The following is a 23,825-nucleotide window of genomic DNA, read 5'->3' on the forward strand; positions in this document are numbered from 1 at the left end:
AGGAAAATAGGATCAAGCATTTGTTAATTAACAAGCAAAAACAAATTAGTAACTTATTTTACCTGATTAGTTAATTTCAGATTTGGATTATATTTACAAAGAATATCTAAACAATTTGAATAACCATGCCATGATGCAATATGAAGAGAAGATTCACCATGTTCATCTTGAATATTTGGATTTGCTCCATTTTCTAAGAGTGTTTGTACAGAGGCAAATTGACTATACCTAGTTGCTACGTGCAAAGCTGTTTCACCTGACTAAAAAGATAAATAAAAATTAGATTTAAAAAAAAAAATGATAACAATATTAAAAAAAACATACTTTGTTAACATGATTAATATTTACATTTTTATCTTTACAAAGAATTCTTATTACATTATTATGACCATTTCTTGCAGCCCAAATTAATGGAGTATCACCTCTACGATCTTTAACATCAACAGGAACATTCTGACTACGTAAATACATAACAACTTTATCATTTCCAGTTCCAGATGCAACATGCATAGAAGTTTCACCAAGTTTATTTGCTACATTTAAATTAACTTCATGTCTTATTGCTAATTGCTCCAACCCAACTAAATTTCCTTCTTCACATGCCACTAAAACAGCACTTATCACATATTCTTCCTAAAAAAAACAAACAAACATTTATTATAATCTATTTACAATAATAAAAATAAAATTTTAATGTTGCCCTATTTTTTAAATTTATAAAATTAACTTCAAATAATTACTATTATTCTTAAATTTTTTTTTTCTATACATATATATATATATTAAAAAGTTAAATTAATAAAACTCTTGTTTACCAAACAGTAATAATAAATTTTTTTTATTTTTTAAAACATTTTTAATGTAATGACATTTATATAAAAATATAATGTAAAAAAATAAAAATAAAAAAATCCCTTACCTGTTCTTCCATAGGAAGTTATAGCAAAATACTATAATATGATATTATTGTTTTAAAATCATAAAAGAAAAATAAAATAAAAATATAAACTAATTTTAGTAAATTTAATTTTTGAAGTATAGATTTAATAATAATAAAACTAAGACTATAAAATTAGTTATTTAGTATATAAAAGATATTAAAGATAAATTAAAAATTTTATTTAATGATTAATGAAGAAACATTTGTTATGAGTACACTATCATAAAATTAAATAAAATTTAGAAAGGTAGTGTTTTGATAGTAAAAATAATAAGTTGAAAAAGATACAAATTTATTTTATTAAAATGTAGATTCTAAAAATTTTTTTTTAAAATATATATATAAAAAAAAAATATAAAGTACACAAAAATTTGATGTTATATTTATAAGTGATTAATACATGATGACACATCGTTATTGTAAATGTTTTAGAAATTTTTGGGAGCTTAAGCATATGATTTTTTTTTACGAATAAATTTGAATATAATATAACTGGAATGATTTAAATGTGTTATTGGGTAGAAAAATATATTTGAATGTTCACTATTATTATCCTTTGGAGAAGGAAATAATTAACATATTGTTTAAATATTTTTAACGTTATATTATATAAAAATAATCCAAAAAGTTAAATGAAAGACAATACACAAAAATTTTGATCGTAAATATGGGCTTTTAAAAACTGGTAGATAGAGATTGATAAAATATTTTGTAATTATGTACTTTAAATAAAGAAAATTAATTTTGGTAAGATGTGAAAATTGGAATGAGTTGTGATAATTAATCGAAAAATATAGTTTAATAGAATGTGATGTGGCAGATTTAGATTTATGTTTATAAATATATATTTTAAATATATATTTATATGTATTATGAAAAAGAAAGAAAATAGCAAAAGATGGTTTTAAGTAAATTATGTGTAAAAATTTCTAACTATTCTAAATATTCCGATTCTTTTTAAAATTTTAAAGTAAAATAATTTTTAAAGAATATATTTTTATACTTCATTACCATTTACTAAATGAAAACGATCAAAAACAATATATTAACATCAATAATTGAAGTTTAATCGTTCTGTCACTGTAAACATTTTGGTAATACTAAAATAATAATTAATAAAATAATCTTTAATATCAAATATAAATAAACATCTAACAAATATATATATATATATAAATTTAAAAGAAAATTTGTCATTTTCAAAAAAAAAAAATGTAACATTTAAAAGTATGTATTTTATAATTCTTCTTACCATATTTTTTTTTGTATGTCAAAATGACATATATAATAATAGCTATATTTTAAAAAAAAAGTTATTTACTATAATGATCAAAAACTTTATATATAAAATATCTCTTGGAAAGTAATATAATATATTATGGATAAAAATATTAACAAAAATATTAATAAAAAAAAATAATAATAATCCTTGAAAAGGCTAGTTGTAGTAAATTTTTAGTTATAAAGTAAACAGGTGTAACGACATTATTTTACTAGTAATAAATAATTAAAGCTGAAGAAGATGATAAAAATATTAATTAATAAAACTTTCAATCAATTTTTGTTTTTACAATTAATAACCGTTTATAGTGTATATATCAGGTTTTTTTGTCTTTTTCTTATGCCTAAAAATCTATAAATCTTTCGATCATACATTTTTCTGGTATAATATTTACGAAATAAGATAAAAATACATATTTTCTTTACAAGTAGTCTTTTAATAATAATGTATTAAAAGAATCTGGTTTAAGAAAAAAAAAATACACTTATTTTTAAAATGATTTTTAAACATTTTATATTAATTTTGTTCAATTTGTTTCAAGTATGTATATTATATATATATGTCTATATAGTTATAGAAAGGTCAAATAATGATAAAAATATATTACAAAAATTTTACAATATAAAATAAAATTGTTTAAAAACTAAAAAATTTAAATCAATTAAATAAAATCTTTAGTAAAATTAATATTGATAAATATAATAAATAAAAGATGTATAATTAAAAGTTTATCAAAGTTATACATTCTTCAAAATCTTGCAATATCATAGATAACAATTGTAATATGATAAAACCAGCAACGAAAAATATTTGTAGAAAAGTCATTAGTCAGTCCCTTTTTAAAACAAATATGAATACTTGAGGTAAATGTACAAAAAAAAAAAAGAGATAAGTAAAATAAAAATAAAGTTAGGTAATAGTTAATATGTCTTGTTTTTAAATGTTATTCCTATTTTTATAAAACTGTAACATACATGTAAAGTAAAAATAAATATATTTTATTTTATATTTGGGACAAGATAAAATAAATTTTCTTTTTACTAAATAATATTTATAATATATCATAGTATATTGTGATTCCAAGCAATTATCAAAATAAAATTGTGTAGTTTTAAAATGAAAATGAATTATAATATAATAAATACACCTATATTTCTTTTTCATAAATTGTAATTTAAAGAGACAAGTAATTGTGAAACAATAATTTTAAATATGTTGAAAATATTAAAACAATACCATTTATATAATATATCAATACCAAATTACTCACTATATCATTCCATAAAATAAAATAAAGATCTTAAAGTTTAAATATCTTTTTCACAAACAGTGATTATAACACTTAGACAATGGAATAAACTAAACTGTTATCACTATTATATATGAAATAATTATCTTTGTTGTATATTTAAATTATTAATCAAAATAATTCCCTACCAATAAATTTTAAATTACTAATAGTATAGTAAAAAAAAAAAAATTTTTATAAACATTTTAATGGTTAAAACAAATATAATTTTATTATAACATTTTTATTAAACTTACTGGATCATATTTCGTCGATATTGTGAGATCAGATGCTTTACCTTCCTCTATTTCTCGTCTAACTTTCATTGTGAGGCGATTTATGAAGCGTATTTTGAAATAGATTTTCTGAAAAAAAAATTTTATTAGTAACACTTTATATCTATCTTTTTTTTTTACACTTAATTAAATAGAAATAAATTTACAAGTGTCTTTTCTTTGTAAAAGCTTTAATTTACTATTTTATAAAAGAAATATTTAATGGGAAAAGAAAAAAGATTTTTATCTTTTATCAATAAAATCAATCATTTTTTTTTAACCTTCTTATTATTTAAGGATAGAATTAAATTTTATTATTGATATTTTAAAAAAAAATTTAAAAACTTACTTTCCAATATTCATGTGGAATAAAAGATTTTTTTCCATCTGTAATTTGTAAATTATCCATACTTTTTAATACTTTTTCTGTTTCAAGACTAAAATATCCACGAATCCATGAATGTTCAAGACTTTTAGATGCTGTCATTCTTTCTTCCTGATTTATAACTAATAAATTTTTGATAAAATCTTTTGCAGCCATTGAAACTTTTCCAAAATAACGATCACTTAAATGATAGTTTGCTGCTGTAATATTACAAAAAGTTTCTTCTCTTGATTCACCCAAAAATGGGGATCCATTACTCAATAAAATATATGTTACAACACCAAGTGCCCACATATCAGTTGCTGAGGAAAGGTACTCGTAATTTATTACTTCTGGAGCGACAAATTCTGGAGTTCCAATCATATCTTTAACAGGAAATCCAGGTAATATAATTCTTGATAATCCAAAATCAATTAACTTAATATTTGGTTCATCTTTCTTTAGTAACATAATATTTTCTGGTTTAATATCTAAATGGCATACTTTAAGACTATGTAAATGTTTTATTCCTTCTAAAATTTGTTTTATAAATGCTGCTGCTTCATTTTCAGGTAAGACACCCTTTTCACAGACATGATCAAATAATTCACCACCATTAATTAATTCAAGAATTAAAATAATTAAATCTGATGTCTCATATACATTATACAATTGAATAACATTTTTATGACCACCAACTAATTTTAAAACTTCAATTTCTCTTTTAATATGAGATCTTGGAACTCCACGTCTAGAGGTTGCTATACGACGTTTCTTAATAAATTTTGCAGCATAATATTGTCCCGTCTTCCGATGCCTAACTTTTTTGACAAAAGCAAATTGTCCACTAATAAAATTAAAAAATAAATAAAATATAGAAAAAAAAAAATTAATTTTTTTTTTGTTACCTTCCTAAATCATCTAACAATTCATAATCCTCTTCTACAGAATAATTTTTAAAATTTAATCCTAACTCATCTTCAATAACTTCATCCCTTTTATTATTTTTGCAATTTTCTTCTTTATTTATCAATATACCATTATTTGGAACATATTTAACAGGCCCAATTAAATGAGAAGGCATACTTCTCTCAGGAAAACCGTATTTTTTTATTTTTAATTTATTAATAAAATTCTTTTTAATGAAATAAAAAGAATTATAATAATGATATGATATGGTATGATAAATAAATAAATATAAAATAAAATAGGTAAATGTTTAAAAGAAAAACAATAATACTATAAGTTCTTATATGATGATTTCTCGATTACAAAATTGATAATAAAGATGAAATGTAGTGGAAATATTTTGTTTGATATATGTTCTAAAAAAAAATTGGTAATTTTAATTTAAAAGAAAATTAATGGTTAAAAATTAAAATAAAATAAAAAAATTAAATATATTTGGTAAAATGAATGATAAAATATATATATAAATGTGTAATGATGACGTTGAGATGAGTTACTTTTACTGACCAATTAATATTTTTCTTCTATTGATGAAAAAAGATGGAACATTAAAACATAAATTACTATTATTATTACGATAATATTTCAGTATATTTTAACAATCATACTCTCTTTTATTCACTAATGATATTTGAAGCGTTTTGGTATTGTAAGAAAAAGTCATATATTATTTATTCTTATGTACATACCAATTTAACTATTTATATACATATAAATGTACTATTAAAGTAATTGAGGTAGAGAAAATGTATAAATATATGTTTGAGGAAAAAGTTTATCAGTCATTTTATAATAAAATATCTTTATAAAGTATATGTTGATCAATGGGAATAAAAATTTTTTTGTCCACATAAAATGTATGTTATCAGTTTAAACAAGACAAGCACTTTAAATAACATTGACAAGAGACATTTATAATTTTATTATCAAGGAATCTTATTTTGAAATACACTTGTTAATACTATAATATTCATTATGCTTGTTTTAGAAAATTGTATATAAATAATATATACCTGTTTACAGTATAAAGGTGTTTTGTCAACAATATCTATCTATCATAAATATCAAATATTATATTTAAATAAAAATTTTTCCTTAAATTTTCTTCATTAATAAAATTTTAACATTAATTTAATCAAATATTAATATCAAATATATATTATTAATATTTTGAAACATTTTAAGTTATATAATATCAATAATTTAAAAAAAAAAAGAAATAAATAAGAAACTATAACATAAGATATAATAAATATAAATAGGATATTTTAAAAAAAATAATAAAAAATTAAGTATAGTAAAATTAAAGTTCATTAACATGTTAAGAAAAATAGATAATAAAAAAAAAATTAAATGATTAGATTATTATTAAAATTGACAAATATATTAATAACAATTAGTAGAATTAATAATTATACTACATTAAATTAGAACATTACACTAAACATTGTATTAATAAATACTCTTTTCATTGTAAACAATTTTATAAAAATCTTTTAAAATGTCTAATGATACTTTGTACAAATTAACTTAAATTATGAATAAAAATGTATACTCTATTAAGTTATTAGTCTTTTTAAAATATCTTTAATAGTGAGTGCTTAACATACACTAATGTATATAGTAGTTTTTTTTTTTTTTTATTTTTTTTTTAATTTGTTTATTATAATATATTTTAAATAAATTACCACAAAAAAAATATATATATATATGTATAATGAAAAGTGGAAGAAAAATATCATTTTATAATAAAAAAATTTTTTTTTTGTTTAAATATATTGCTAAATTTAACTACTATTATACATTCAAATTAGGATAAATATATATATATATAAATAAATATATGTATAACTTAAAATGACATTAAAAATATTCCAAAAACGGTCAAATGTGGTTTATCAAAAATTATTATTCATATATATCCATGAGATATAACCCTTTATTTTAATAACAATACAAAATTTATGACTTATCACAATATACTTTACCCTTCATTTATTTTAAATATATCATAAAAAAAAATATTTTTTTTAAAAAAAAAAAAACCCTTTGGAGTAGTCATTTATAACTATATTTTTGACTTTTAAAAAATTAATCTTCTTAAAATTATAAATTTTTATATAACAAAAAAAGTAACATTATAAAAAGGTGTATATAATGATAAAGATTTAGTAGCATTATTTTGTTAAACATAACTATTAAAAAAAATAGAATATAACACTAAATTTTTTACAATGCTTGACACTGTTTTTATCAAAAATACTAATATAAACGAGTTCAAATGACTCTTTGGTTTTAATACATATATCGTAATGAAATTTATGATATAATTTTATGTATATATATTTAAAAGTGATTAATTTTAGAAGCTTGTTATACGAGATATGCTAAAATGGTAGGATATATTTTAATTTTAGGTGAAAATATTGACATAATGATAAATAGATTTTACGAATAAATTAGATAAAGAAATATATATAAATATATATATGTATATATAGTGTTAATAATATATAAAGTATAATAACAAAAAAAAAAAGTAGATTTTTGATCAATAAAAAAAGGTAATGAGAATAAATCTACCACACTAACAGTACTTATTATTAACTTCTATTTTGCAAACAAATCACTGTTATTTTATATGATAAAGTATTAAAAAAAAAATTTTTTTTAACTTTTAGATAAGTAAACATAAATAATAACGTGTCACCTCATATCTTATTATATACCTCTCCCTCTGTTTTATTTTAGATATACAATAATAATACTACAAAAGAATATATAAACCATATTTCTAACAATAAAACCTTCAAACAGAGGAATATTAAAAATATAAAGCTTTTATCAAACATCTACAAAAGTAGGTTAGTTAATAGAAAAAGATTTATTTAATTTTAATCATTTATAATAAAATGTTGCCACTGTTAAAATGTTTAGTAATCATCCATATTACTTAATCATTATAATACTTGATCTGGAAATATATAATTAGGAAAATATTACTACAGAAATAAAATGTTGTTATTGGTAACTGATAAATATTATTATTTACACGGCTATTAATAAACTTTTCTAAATTTAAAAAAAAAAAGAAGAAAGTTTTATTCATGTGTAATCAATAGTTAATTTCAATTTATTAATATATTATATATATAAAAGGTAAAATAAGAAAAAAAAATTTTTTTTTTTAATATAATATAATAAGTTTAATTATATAATATATGTATTAATAAAAATATATATAATGTAGTTAAGCTTAATAAAAATTCTATACAATAAATATAAACAAGTTATGAGATAATAAAGTTATTTCAATTGAAAGAATAATATTTTATTAAATACATTTACCTTAAAGTATCATTGAATATAAAAAAAATGATTCATATAAAAAGAATGAAATAACAAAAATCACTATAAATTTTTAAACTGTCAAGTCTATGAACAATCTAACATTAAACTTGTCCAAAAAATCTAGTAGTATTAATTTCAATAATATATCTAAACTATATAATAGTAAAAAAAAGTTTCAAAACGTTAAAAACATATTAATTTCAATTATAATAAAAGTTTCTTCTTTCAATAATATTCTTTTAAAAAGCCTTTTTCCTATTAGTTTAATTAAAATAAATGTTGTAAGTAAAATTAATAAAAATGAAAAAAAAAAAGTTATTTTCATAGAATAAATTGAATATACAATATATTTTAAAAATCATAATTAAGAAAAAAGTATTAAGTATATACCACTTATGTTTGTTTGAAAAACAGATAATACTAAAATAAACTTAAGTCTCTTCTAAATATTTCTATTTATTAAAAGACAATAAAATTGTTATGTTCCAATAATTTTAAACTTAAAAATATATAATACTAAACAATACTATTTTCATTATAAAAATGTTATATTATAGTTTGTAATAGTACATAGATAGTGTAAAATTAAAAACACTGTTTTACTACAAAATTTATTACAAATAATAATATCGTATAAATATATATCATATATGAAATAAAAAAAAAATCGTTCAAGAAATATTCATAAATATAATCCTAAATATGTATAACTCATGTCGGAGATAGATTATGTCGTAATATATACTTTTCATGAAACTAAACATTTCCTATCAAAAATTTCAATTAACACTAAAATAGCAACTTAACTACATCTTATATCAAAAATTATTTAAGTAAAGAATATAAAATAGAGGAAAAGTCTTGAATAAATGTACACCTCTTTTCATTTATCTCACAAATTTTTGTACATTAACTAGGCAATTTAAATATTTGTAAAAGAGCAACAAAACAAGCTATAAAATTAAAATTTGAAAAAGGAGAAATATGATACACATCTTTTCCTTGTACTTTTTTTTTTTAACCTAACGAAGTATTTGGGAATTTAAATGACGTCCATGTATCTATAAATGTTTAAATAATTATTTTTAAAAAATATTAGAAAAAAAATATATATACACGTATATAATATTAGCCTTCAAAAGCATTGGATAATTAAAATAACAAAAAAAAAAACATATATTGATAGAAATATTATTATAGTTTGATATGTTTATATAGGTTCTTTTAAAGAGAAAGCTTTAATGCATAAATGTTTGAAAATCAAATTGTAAAAACAGGTGTGTAAATAATAAAGAAAATTTTATATTGCTTTTCTTTTTCATGTTTTATCTATGTGTAGTTGCAATTATATAATTAACAGTCAATACAATTTTTAAGAAGTTAATAAAATTGAAATAAGAAAATATAATTTTAAATCACTGGATTACATTTTATATTTTAGGTAATATTTTAACATTTAACAGCTTCTTTTTATTAAAATTATTGAAATATATAAAAGATAAAAATTTTTCATCCTCTTACCCAAATAATTATTATAATAAAAAGTTGGAAAAAGTTTTCTTTTATCAATTAGTCATATACTTTTATGATGTCAAGAAATTTAATTTTACTTTTTTAAAGTATATAATTCTAAAAGAATATCAATTTTATTAAAAAAAAATTTTTTTTGACAAATTAAAAAAAAATTTGTTTTAACGTCTTATTTTATAAAAAAATAATTAATCAAGTAAATCCTTTAATTAAAATTGTTATCTTATGTTAATTATGTTTAGTTTTTTTTTAATTAAACAATATTCTTGTTTTTCATTAATCAATCAAACAATTAATGGTATTCTTTGGCTACTACAAGTTATAAAATAATCACAATTATTCAATTAAGTCAAATTTATGATTTTCATTATATGTACATTTTCATGATCTCAAAATTCTTCAAATTTTGGTCCCAACATTTACCTTATCATAATATTATATTGATTTTTTTCTGCATAATTCTTGTATCTCAGGTAGTAATAATTTTATATTAAGTCACTCAAAAGGAAATTTATTATTAACTCATTTTTTTAATTAATTTTATAGATAATTTTGGTTTGTAATAATTTTTATTTTTTAATTTTGAAAGTAGAATTTTTAATATTTAACATTATATTTTTTGACTATGTCTTTAAAATTAGCCAATTTTTTATATTTTTGGTCATTTAAAATTAGAAACTTTTTATAGATTCTTTGATTAAAATATTATTTTTTAAAATTAATAATTATAATATTATTAAAAACATTTTTTTTTCTTCTTATACTATTGATAATAATTTTTCTTATAAATTGACATTATATTTTCTATTAAAAAATTTTTAATTTCTATTAATAAAAGTTATTTATAATATTTTTTTAAAGTATATTTTAAAAAATGTAAAAAAGAAGTTGTTAAAGATATTTTATTCAAAAATCTTGGTAGGACACCAATTTTGCACTATTGTGAAAAGACACTTAGGTCTTAGTACGAATAGAGTATCTGAAAAAAGAAATCTTGCAATGTGTTTGTAACACTGCCATCTCACAAATGGTTTAGTACTATTTGTTACTAGCATGAACATTCGTCGAGTACTTCTTGATCATTGATTTTACCATGATTCAATTTCTACTGTTTTATAAAATAGTTTTGATTTTAACACATTTTCAATTTTAGATGAGATACTCATTCATATTATTACTGGTATTACTACTATTTTTATGCAAAAGTACATTATCTGATGTTTATGATAATTTAGAGGACAATGAATTTGCAGAATTTGAAGAAAATTTTGAAGAAAAAGTTGTAGTTGAGGAAAGTACACCTATGCCTAGTATAAAAAAGGAAAAAGAATTAGTTAATGATTTTTTAGAGGATGATTTTACACATATAGATGATACTACTAATTTTGATATTAATGATGAAAATAAATTAGAAGATCTTGATAAACTTAATACTGATGATAAAACTGCGAATGCTCCAAAACCATTGAAATTTGCTGATGTTCCAACACATTTAAAATCAAATTGGAAAACATATCAAATAGAAATTTTAATGATGGTTTTACTATTTATATATTCTGTAAATTTTATTATTGGAATGTCAAAAAATAATTCAATTGCCCATAAATGGTTTGAAGTTACAAGGCCATTATTAGAAACAAAGTTTGCTTTAGTTGGTGATGATGGAGTGTCTGAAGATCCTGTTGGTGGTGTTATGATAAAACAAACAGAATGTTCTTATCTAGTATATTGTAGTGGGCGTTTAGGATGTACAGGAATGATGTGTGAAATTAAATTAATCAAAAGACAAGATTTACTTGGAGTTATACAAAATATAATGGGACCTAAAAATGATAAAGTTATAATGAAAACAGATCTTATTAAAGGAGAAATTGAACCAATTATATTTTGTATTGGTAACAGAAAATCTGTTGCAAAACAAGTTAAAGAATCAGAAGATTTAAATACATTTACATCTGATAGAAAATATTCTGATAGATTTGGTTTATCTAAAAATTTTGCCATTTTTACAGAATTAAACGAAGTTATTCAAAATTTGATGGATAATAATATGTGTGAATATTTAAAAAAATATGAAAAATACATAGATTATATACATGTTTCTGATCAATATACAGGACCAGCTTTACAAGAAGGTGAAGTTTACACTAAAATGCCAGAAGCGGAAGTTATATGTACAATTTCACTTAACATTATAGATCAAATAAATGACATTGAACTCACTAATGAAATTATGTCTTTCGCTTTTAATGTAATAGAAAAAGTTAAAAAATTAAAACTTTCAAGAGAAGGGAAATCCAAAGTTGATAAAAATAGAGCAGCAGTTGAAGCTAAATTTTTAAAAATGACTCATCAACAAAGACAAGAGGCTGCGCAACTAAAGAAAGATGCCAAAATTAAGGAAAGAAAAGAAAGAATAATGAATGAAGAAGATCCGGTAATACAAAGAAGATTACAAAAAGCAGAAGAAAAGAGGGAAGCAAAAGCTAGAGCTCCTAAAATGAAAACTATTAAAATGAAGTAGATATACCTAAGCTTAAATAATACTTTTTTTCTCTTTTATATATCTGTTCGTTGAATATTGTTTTGTTTTAGATACTTTATTTCTATCTATAATAACATTTATAAGAATAAAACTTTTTTTTAAACTATAAATGATTAGTTAAAGAATAATTATTTATATTATAAATGCCTCTTAGAAAGTCGACGTGGAGGTAGGTGTGTTGTAAGGGTTCCGTTTTGTAATTGCGTGTTATTATTTCTTATATTAAAATTCCCTGACGATTTGTGTTTTGTGAAAGATTTCCTAGTAGAAGTAGTAGTAGTAGGTATTGATGATACTTTTGCTGTAGTAGATTCAACATGTAAATGAGGTGCTGAAGCATTATAAGCAGCTTCACCAAATTCTCTAACTAAAATGCAAAAACTTTCAGCATCATCCTCATGGCACCTTTTACTAGAAATAGTTACACGCGATAAGCAATCGCAAAAGGTATCATCACAATTTTTTCTCCCAAGTTGTTTATCATAACATGAATCATGATTAATACAACACCCATTTACCTCCCCTAAATATTTATTTAAAATATGATATTAAAAAAAATTGTATGGTAATAATAACATACATTTTAATTCTGGACAATTTGCTTCAATAGATGATTCGCTTAAAAGTTTTGAAAAATCATCATTCCCACATTCCCAAGTTTGCTCATATCCACAAATATAAAGTACAAAAGAAAAAATTAAATGATAATATAATGGAAACATTATTTAATAGATAAGTGGTCAATTAAAAATTTTGACAATTATAATTGGCGTTTTGTGCGAAAGATGAATTACAATTAAGTAACGTCAAACGAGTTTGTTTTTAAAAAGGAAATATATGATTGATTTTGATGAAAGACTGGGTATTAAAATAGAAAAAGATATTTCATGATTTGTGTATTAATTGTGAGGGTACATAATTTTATTTATGGTAGAAGGATTGTCGTTCTATTTTATTGAAAGTTTTTTGAAACAAGCTTTACTTCATTCAAAAATAATATAATTGTATTGTTCATTCATAAATAATAATTTGGGTGCTTTATATTTACTATTTAAATAAGCCTATCATCAAAGAAAATAGTAATATGTTTCAAGAAAATAAATATTATTTTAAAAAGTGTTATTAAAGTGTAATGAATTTGTAAAAAGAGATAATTAAATAAAAAAAAAAGTGCGTCAAGATTGTACACAATAGCACAGTTGTGGTATCGTGATTAACTGAATAAACATGTATATACATTTATTGTTGTTAAATTGTATATAATTTTTCTTACTTTTAGGTAGATGATATTTAACAATTTCATGATTGAAAAAAATAAAATAGATTTCTATAATGTCATCAACATTATATGTAAATATCATAAAAATGACGAAATAATGGATATGAAATAATATTGATAGGCATTTAAACACTATATTTTTAATTCAATTAAAAATTGTTTTTTTTTAAAGTACAAATGTCTTTATAAATATTTTTATTTAAAAAAAATAAAGTAAATTAAAATTATAGAAACTTGAATAAAAAAAATGCATTTTTATGAAAATTACATTTAAAAACAATTTCAATTTAATATGACATATTAAAATGTGATACTATTTATTTTATTTAATTGAAAAAGTCAAATTTATTTCAAATACATTGAAATTTTAAATAAAATTATCATTCCATTAAAACATTTAATATTAAACAATTAAATAATTTTTATCAAAAAAGTATTAAAATATAATTCATAGATCAAAAAAAAATTTTTTTAATACTTGAATATGAAAAAATAAGAATTTATGATAGTAGATAAAACGAAAAAAACTTTTAATTATTTTTATTGTATTGTTAAAATGTTTTGTTTATAACTAAATAATATTTCTATAAATATCTTTTTTAATAATTGGATAAAACATGATTAACAAGTTTTTTTTTGTTCCGAATAAAAAAATTGTTATAACTTTTAAAGAATCAACTAAGTATAAAATAAATAGTTTGTCTTACTTAATAATAATGAATCAGTATCTTTATCAAACATCAATTTACATGGTTTTTATATGTTATTAAGAAACTTTACCAACAAAAATACTATATAATACCAAGTATTTTGAAAAACTTCTAAGGTAAACAAAGTATTCTAAATTATCATAAGAATTGTAAACTTTTAACAAAAGATGGACTAAAAGAAATTTAAAACCAAAATTTTAATGTAAAACAAATTTTTAACTAAAAAATTGAAAGCGGAAGTTCATTAGAAAACAAATTTAACAAATTGATATGTTTTGCACTTGTTATAATAATAAATATCAATTGTATAACCAATAAATATATAACTTTTTTTAAATTATTTTTATATAAAAAAATTAAATGATCTTTGTTTTGAGGAAATGAAAAATTCTTACTATAAATTAAAACTAATATAAAATTTTTCAAATACAACAATTTAATTTGTAAAACACAAATAAAAATAGTATGGAAAATTTAAGTTATTGTTATAAACAAAATTCAATTAATAATATGTTTCATACGAAAATGTATTATTTAAGAATTAAAAAAAGACATACAAGAATTTCAAATAAATTGTTATGAAATTTTGATAAAAATAAATACATCTTACAATTAAACGGTATAACAATTTACCGACACATAACTTATTTCTTATGTTTAATGGTTAGTATCTATTTATAACTTTATAAATTATACTAGAAAATAATTTATTGGAAATTTAAGTAAAACGTTAAATGTATCCATCACTTTAATCTTTATTTTTTTTATTACATGTATTAAACTTTAATTTTTGAGTACTAATTATATAGTAATAAAGTCTTATAAAAAAAATGGTTGATAAAATTTGAAGTGTTATATTATAAAAAAAAACAAATAAAATTAATAAATACTTTTAAATTTTTCATTTATTTTAATATAAGTTATATTTTAATAAAAAGTGTTAAAAATCAAATTACAAAAAAAAATCATTCAATTTAACAAATACTCTTCATAATTTCATCGATACTATGTAAAGATAAAAATTTTTCTATTCAGCAAATTTCACCCACTTGGTGAAGGCAATTTTCGAAGTACAATTGTCTTATAAAAATAATTTAATAATTCAAAAAATATCATAAGTACTATTTTAAAATATAAAATTATTAAAAAACTTTTTATATGATTAAATATAACTATTTTGTATATTGTTATCCATGACGACAAAAATTGATGAGAATTTTTGTGTGTGGTAATTGAAAAATTTATATGATAAGTTTTTTTTTAATTTTAAAACTCAAAAATAACATCTTTTAAAGTTTACTCAATATAAACCTAAAATACATGGTGTTTTATATATTGTGAAAAATACTTATGTTATGAAAACACTTTTTTTTAAAATTATAAAATGGAATTATGCTCATTCGATAGCCCTTGTTAAGAGATGAATTTTGAATATAATCAAGGATATGTAAAAATTAAAACTTCAGAAGTTATGAGCCTTCAAAGTTGGAGGCGAAAATGGGGAATATTTTTTGCAAAAAATCGCCTTTCATGATCTAATTAAGCATTTTTAAATTAAAAGATATATTCTAGATCAGATTTTTACGGGAAATTCATTGAAGTTGGTCTCAAATTCATAGGACGTCTCAAACGTGAGATATGATAAGAAATGTTGCTTCAAAAACGTTTTCAAGAACGTACTCATAACTCAAGTTCTACAGCTCATAGAAGTATGAAATTTGTTGCGCTGGACTTCTTTTGACTTTTGAGATGTAGTTCACGTTGAAAAGTTTTCTTGATTTTCAAAAGTTTTTAAGATATAGTACTTGGCATTTTTTCGCGCCTAATAAATTGTCATCAATTTTTATATCTCAAAAATGGTTAGTGATATAAAAAAATTTTGAAGGTGGACCCTACATGAAAACTAAAACGGAGATGATTCCAGAAAACCGCTTGTTTCTAGCTTCATTTTGAAAGGAGATATAACCAAAGGCGGAAATTTTTTCTAAATATTCATTGTTCATGACTTTTCTGTATCCTGGCTAAAAATTGCCATATGAAGATAAGCTTAGTGGCAAACGATTTCTTTTTAAAAATTATCTTGGAATAAATAATGTTTGTAAAAAAATCTTCAATATTTCCTGAATTTCAAAAATTGTCTAAGAAGCTTCAACTTGACTTGTCATCAGTACTTAAAAAAATAACTTTTTTTAGAATTTTGGCATAATATTATATTCATTCGATAGCCCTTGAGGAGAGATGAATTTTGAATATAATCAAGGATATGTAAAAATGAAAACTTCAGAAGTTATGAGGCCTCAAAGTTGGAGGCGAATGTGGGGAATATTTTTTGCAAAAAATCGCCTTTCATGACCCAGTTAAGTATTTTTAAATTAAAAAATATATTCTAGATCAGATTTTTACGAGAAAATCATTAAACTTAGTCCCATCTTCATAGGACTTCTCAAACTTGAGATATGATGAAAAACATTGCTTCAAAAACGTTTTCAAGAACGTACTCATAACTTGAGTTACACAGCTCGTAGAAGTATGAAACTTGTTGCGCTGGACTTCTTTCAACTTTTAAGATGTAGTCTACGTTGAAAAGTTTTTTTGATTTTCAAAAGTTTTCAAGATATAGTACTTGGTATTTTTTCGCGCTTAATCTTTTGTCATCATTTTTTATATCTCAAAAATGGTTGATTATATAAAAATTTTTTGAAGGTAGACCCTACATGAAAACTAAAACGGAGATGATTCCAGAAAACCGCTTGTTTCTAGCTTCATTTTGAAAGGAGATATAACCAAAGGCGGAAATTTTTTCTAAATATTCATTGTTCATGACTTTTCTGTATCTTGGTTAAAAATTGTCATATGAAGATAAGATTAGTGGCAAACGATTTCTCTTCAAAAATTATTTTAAAATAAATAATTTCTGTAAAAATAACTTCAATATTTCCTGAATTTTAAAAATTGTCCAAGAAGCTCCAACTTGACATGTCATCAGTACTTAAAAAATTAACTTTTTTTAGAATTTTGGTATAATATGATATTCATTCGATAGCCCTTGAAGAGAGATGAATTTTGAATATAATCAAGGCTATGTAAAAATTAAAACTTCAGAAGTTATGAGCAATCAAAGCTTGAGGCGAAAGTGGGGAATATTTTTTGAAAAAAATCGCCTTTTATGATTCAGTTGACAATTTTGAAATTAAAGTATATATTCTAGATCAAATTTTTACGAGAAAATCATTTAACCTAGTCCCATCTTCATAGGACTTCTCAAACTTGAGATATAATGAAAAATGTTGCTTAAGAAATGTTTTCAAGAACGTACTCATAACTAACGTTACACAGATCGTAGAAGTATGAAACTTGTTGCGCTGGACTTCTTTCAACTTTTTAGATGTAGTCCACGTTGAAAAGTTTTCTTGATTTTCAAAAGTTTTCAAGATATGGTACTTGGTATTTTTTCGCGCTTAATCCTTTGTCATCATTTTTTATATCTCAAAAATGGCTGATGATATAAAAAAATTTTGAAGGTAGACCCCATATGAAAACTAATATGAAAACGATTTCAGAAAACCGCTTGTTTCTAGCTTCATTTTGAAAGGAGATATAACCAAAGGCGGAAATTTTTTCTAAATATTCATTGTTCATGACTTTTCAGTATCTTAGCTAAAAATTGTTATATGAAGATAAGCTTAGTGGCAAACGATATCTTTTTAAAAATTACCTTAGAATAAATAATGTTTGTAAAAAAATCTTCAATATTTCATGATTTTTAAAAATTGTTCAAGAAGCTCCAACTTTACTACTTGTCATCAGTATTTTAAAAAGTAACTTTTTTTAGAATTTTGGCATAATGTTATATTCATTCGATAGCCCTTGAAGAGAGATGAATTTTGAATATAATCAATGATATGTAAAAATTAAAACTTCAGAAGTTATGAGCCTTCAAAGTTGGAGGCGAAAATGGGGAATATTTTTTGCAAAAAATCGCCTTTCATGATCTAATTAAGCATTTTTAAATTAAAAGATATATTCTAGATCAGATTTTTACGAGAAAATCATTTAACCTAGTCCCATCTTCATAGGACTTCTCAAACTTGAGATATGATGAAAAATGTTGCTTCAAAAACGTTATCAAGAATGTACTCATAACTTAAGTTACACAGCTCGTGGAAGTATGAAATTTGTTGCGCTGGACTTCTTTTGACTTTTTAGATGTAGTCCACGTTGAAAAGTTTTTTTGATTTTTAAAAGTTTTCAAGATATAGTATTTGGTATTTTTTCGCGCTTAATTCTTTGTCATCATTTTTTATATCTCAAAAATGGTTGATGATATAAAAAAATTTTGAAGGTAGACCCTACATGAAAACTAATATGAAAACGATTTCAGTAAACCGCTTGTTTCTAGCTTCATTTTCAGAAGAGTTACAACCAAAGGCGGAAATTTTTTCTAAATATTCATTGTTCATGACTTTTCTGTAACTTGACTAAAAATTGTCATAAAAAGATAAGATTAGTGGCAAACGATTTCTCTTTAAAAATTATTTTAGAATAAATAATGTTTGTAAAAAAATCTTCAATATTTCCTGAATTTCAAAAATTGTCCAAGAAGCTTCAACTTGACTTGTCATCAGTACTTAAAAAAATAACTTTTTTGGAATTTTGGCATAATATTATATTTATTCGTTAGCCCTTGAAGAAAAATGAATTTTGAATATAATCAAGGATATGTAGAAATTGAAACTTTAGAAATTATGAGCTCTCGAAGTTGGAAGCAAAAGTGGGAAATATTTTTTGGAAAAAATCGCTTTTCATTATTCAGTTAAGAATTTTAAAATTAAAGTAAAAATTCTAGATCAGATTTTTTACAAGAAATTTATCAAACTTAGTTCTATCTTTATAAAAATTTTTAAGCATGTGATATTATAAAAAATTTTATTTAAAATTTTTTCAACAATATAATTTTAATCTAAGTTACACAACTCTTTTAAGAATCAAATGTATACTAATTTATAAAAGGTTATCTTATTTTTTGTCATTTTATATATTGAAAAAAATGAGTTATAATTTTTGATACTATTCATTTAAATGAAAATTATGAGCTTACATTCTACGTTTAAATATCCAAATAATTTTTACAATTAAAAATTTAAACATATGTATCAAATTATTACATATATATGAATAAAATTTAATTGTTTTTTAGTAAAATAAAAATATGAAAATTAAGTTCATAGTATTATGAACGTTATTAAAAATAGTTTTTTTTTTTAATTTTTTTTAATGCTAACTAAATTAAAATAAATACATGTATTTTTATTAATCCTGCTTATATCAATTGATATAAACAAAAACTTTGTTATTATTCATTTTACACCATATATGAATTTGAAGAGAGAATAAACTATTTTAATGTTATCAATTTTAAAATGAAAAGTATTTTTACTTTAGAAATATTACTAGCATCGTTTTTTACATTGCTTACTTGTCAAGAAAATTATACTGATAATTTTAATCAATCTTCTGGTAATGTACTTTGTTACAATTGTTCAAATGAAGCTATTGAAAGTTGTGATACACTTTGTACTGGAGTAAATTGTTATATTAGTAAGTTTTTTTTTTAATACTATAATTATAAAATTCAGATTTAACTTTGCCTTTATCAACAAGTACTATTATATCATATGGATGTGCTTCTGAGTTTGTCAATTTTGGATGCGTTAATGACTCTATATCAGATAATATTATATGTTACTGTACTGGAAACTTTTGTAATTATCCAGAAATTGTTGATTTTGCTGAAAATAATAGTACTACTGTGTTATATGATAAAGAATATACATCAACTTCTTCACTTTCATTTACAGGTAAATATCTTTTTGTTTAATATTTTTAAATTTTCTTTTTAGACTATTATACAAGTGATAATCCGTTTATTATCAAAAACATATCTAAAAGATCTGACAATGAAACAAATGAAGATATTTTCGAATTTGAAGATTTTTTGCAAGTTTTAGGCACTTTATTTGAAACTTTTAATGATGTACCAAGTAATAATGAAACTGATTATGGTGAAATTTTGAATGAAGACAAAATTCTCCAAATGTTAAGTAGACTAGATTATATTTTTGATAAAAGGTTTACAATGTTATCTCAATCTATAAGTAATAATATTAGTTTGCTATCTAATATGATTTCAGAAGAATCTGATAACATTAAATATCCTACAAAATCAAAAACTAGAGTAAGTCATAATTTTGTTTATGAAGATTTCGAAAACAGTGGATCATCAAGATCAAACTCATTTTATAGTAGTTTATGGAAACGAATATTAAAAATTTATTTTAATAAAAGTTCTTATAAGGATTTGAAATTTAAAGATAGAAACTATTATTTGTACAATGAAAAAGAAGCAACAATTTTTGATATTGAAAATGCCGTTATTAAATTTAGCCATGAAGTTAATGCATTTATTTTGGAATCACAGGATAAAAATATCAATTACAAACATACTATTGTAAAACGAGATTATCCACCTGAAAATTTTAGTCTTCTCCAATCAATAATAACTTTTATATCTTCTTTTTTGTCATCATTTGGTGAAAAATTAGGTATTGTTACTGGAAATGTTGGTAGAGAATTATTTGACGGATTACGAGTTTCAGTACAAGAACAATTGAATCAAACTCTTACTGCTGCAAATATTGCATTTAGTACATACACTGAAGTTTTATTTTCAAAAATATTTGCTCTTTTGACAAATTATATAGTTCAAGCTCAGTCAAGAAAAAAAAGAAATTTAAATATTAAAATTACTAATGGAAGTTTATTAAATTTAGGAAAAGAGTATTATAGTTTTCTTGAAATTTATCAAAAAAGGAAAAAAAGAGTAAGTGACACTTTCCAATCATCAGAATCAGAAAATGCATTTTCACCAGCAAGTATTGAGAAGTTAAATTTATTAGCTGAAATTTTTGATAAGATTCCTTACTATAATAATACAATGTATGATTTAAATGACACTGAAAGATTACCATTATCACCTATTTTAGAAGATGTTTTGAAACCTGTTTTATCAAGTAAGTAATAAACAAATTTGAATAACTATTTTTTTAAAGTTCCTTCTGATCATCCATTAATACCTAGTAATTTAGGTTCATTTGAAACTAGTGGATCATTTTCAGTAATTACTAAAAATAATTCCCAATTTTCAAATATGTCTTTAACAACATTAGGAAGCAAAGATAATTCAAATGGTACAAATGTTAATCAAAATCTATCTACAATAGCAACAACGAATTCAATGACAACAATTGAATTAACTACAACTCCTACAATTGAAACAACTCAATCATTTGTTAAAACTAATTTACCATCAACCAAAATGTTACCTACAACAAAATTAACAACAACTGTTAATGATATAATAAATAGCAGTGTTGTAACTACAATGGCTGCATATACAACAACAAATGTTATGACAACAACAGATTCATTAACAACAGCTCCAATGGATATAATAAAAAGTACAACAAGTACTACAACAAAACCAGTGACAAAACCACCAGAAGTTAAAACAACAACTGCAAGTTTAATTATAACAACTACTACCTCACAAGGAATCTTTAGTTATATTTCTCAGTCTATTAAATCATTTTTTGGTTTTGGAGATTCTTCACTACTTACAACAACTATGACACCATTACCAATATTAGAAAAAGAAAATTTACCACCAAATGTTACAATTAATACTAATAATGAATATATGTTCATGAATGGTACAATAATATCACCTTCTCAATTAGAAGAAATGTTACAAAAGTTAGGAAAAACATTGTATCCACCTACAACAACTTCATCTGGTATATTAACTAGTATAATTACTTCAACCGTTAATACTGCTTATACATTTATAACAGCATTTGTCAATGAATTTAATACAAATTTTAATAATGCTAATAATAATTCTATTGAAAAAGTTAAAGATGTACTTGATTCTTCAGGTGCAGAACTTATGGTAGTGACTTCAACAATATCTTCTATTCAAAATTCATCATCTCAAGTTTCTCCATATAATATGTTAACAGGACTTTTATCAGGTAATTATTTTTTACAAAGTTACATTTATATAAATACTTTTTTTTAGCTATTATTTCATTAGGAAGAAAAAAACGAGATCTTGATAATGATTTAAATATTATATTAAATAATATACTTCCTAGTATAGAAAAAACTTCAATAGATTCTTCAAATATTAAAAAATTAGAAAAAACATTTAAAGAAATTTTATCAAATGAAAAATTATTTAATACTTTCATTGATTATATAACTGAGAATGTAACTTTATCCAAGAAGGAAAAATCTCAATTATCAAAAGCTATCTTTCAAACAGCAACAACATTTATTACCAATTCAACATTAAGAAGAATGGTGGATAAAACATTGAGTGAATATTCAAGATCCGACTTATCCGATGAAGATTACGGTGAGACATATGTTGAAAGAATGGGAAAGTCAATGGAAGAATTGGGAAAAACTTTTGGAAAAATTTTTAATTCAATATTGGAAAATATTTTATTGGCAACAAATGACTATAATGGTTTGAGTGAAATTGAAATAAAAGAAAAAATGCATGATGATGGTTATCAATTAGGATTAAAAATGGGATTTGTTATTAAACCTATTCTAGTAAATTTTAATATTGTTATGAATAGAATTGAAAAAAGAAAAAAAAGATTTATTGAGTGTGTTAACGATTTGTACTGTTTTCAAGAAGTTTTAGGAAAAGATTTCTAAAACATTTGTCTAACATACACTTTTTTATTATGATATTATTTTAATAATGTTTGTGATTCACATGCTATAAAAAAATTTATGTTTACATATTTTAATATTTAAAAAAAAATAAAATTATCAATTACTAGACAAACTATACTTTATCAAAAAAAATTAAATAAATTCACAGCAAAGCATATTGTATTCTTTTTTTTTTGTGTATAACATAAAATTATTATAAATATATTTCTTTGTATAAATACTAATAAAAATGTTAGCAAATAAAACAAAAATATACCATAGTTAAAAAAGTATGCTTCCAATTTAATTACAATATAGAAGGATACATATTCAATGTTTTTTACTTACCACGTAAAAAGTGAACTTTTTTTTACTTTTGGTATGCTTAATTACAATGTAGATAATAATAACATTTGATATAATTAATAATTATTTCAGTTGTTTGGTTTCTGAGACTACTGACCAAAATTAAAATTATTTTCTCTGACATTTCATTTTGTAGGAT

General features: G+C 21.5%; 4 protein-coding genes across 4 annotated transcripts; 2 read left to right on the top strand and 2 right to left on the bottom strand.

The window, feature by feature from the left end:
* Positions 1-53: 53 nt before the first annotated feature.
* Positions 54-5,233, bottom strand: SRAE_1000324300 (Bent; the record flags this gene model as incomplete). The annotated part of the gene is made up of 5 exons (XM_024650411.1): positions 54-260; positions 325-633; positions 3,768-3,875; positions 4,135-4,996; positions 5,058-5,233. 5 exons carry the CDS (start codon positions 5,231-5,233, stop codon positions 54-56), a joined length of 1,662 nt encoding a protein of 553 aa, XP_024504191.1.
* A 5,919-nt stretch (positions 5,234-11,152) lies between these two features.
* Positions 11,153-12,523, top strand: SRAE_1000324400 (Protein of unknown function DUF1682 family-containing protein; the record flags this gene model as incomplete). The annotated part of the gene is made up of 1 exon (XM_024650412.1): positions 11,153-12,523. The coding sequence occupies one exon, from the start codon at positions 11,153-11,155 to the stop codon at positions 12,521-12,523; it is 1,371 nt and encodes a 456-aa protein (XP_024504192.1).
* A 158-nt stretch (positions 12,524-12,681) lies between these two features.
* SRAE_1000324500 (Phospholipase A2 domain-containing protein) lies at positions 12,682-13,266 on the bottom strand (the record flags this gene model as incomplete). Its single annotated transcript, XM_024650413.1, has 2 exons — positions 12,682-13,067; positions 13,125-13,266. 2 exons carry the CDS (start codon positions 13,264-13,266, stop codon positions 12,682-12,684), a joined length of 528 nt encoding a protein of 175 aa, XP_024504193.1.
* A 6,687-nt stretch (positions 13,267-19,953) lies between these two features.
* SRAE_1000324600 (Hypothetical protein) lies at positions 19,954-23,320 on the top strand (the record flags this gene model as incomplete). The annotated part of the gene is made up of 5 exons (XM_024650414.1): positions 19,954-20,131; positions 20,170-20,391; positions 20,434-21,603; positions 21,643-22,623; positions 22,671-23,320. The coding sequence occupies 5 exons, from the start codon at positions 19,954-19,956 to the stop codon at positions 23,318-23,320; spliced, it is 3,201 nt and encodes a 1,066-aa protein (XP_024504194.1).
* Positions 23,321-23,825: the final 505 nt, after the last annotated feature.

The sequence above is a fragment of the Strongyloides ratti genome, assembly GCF_001040885.1.
Source record: "Strongyloides ratti genome assembly S_ratti_ED321, chromosome : 1".
Classification (NCBI taxonomy): Eukaryota; Metazoa; Nematoda; class Chromadorea; order Rhabditida; family Strongyloididae; genus Strongyloides; species Strongyloides ratti.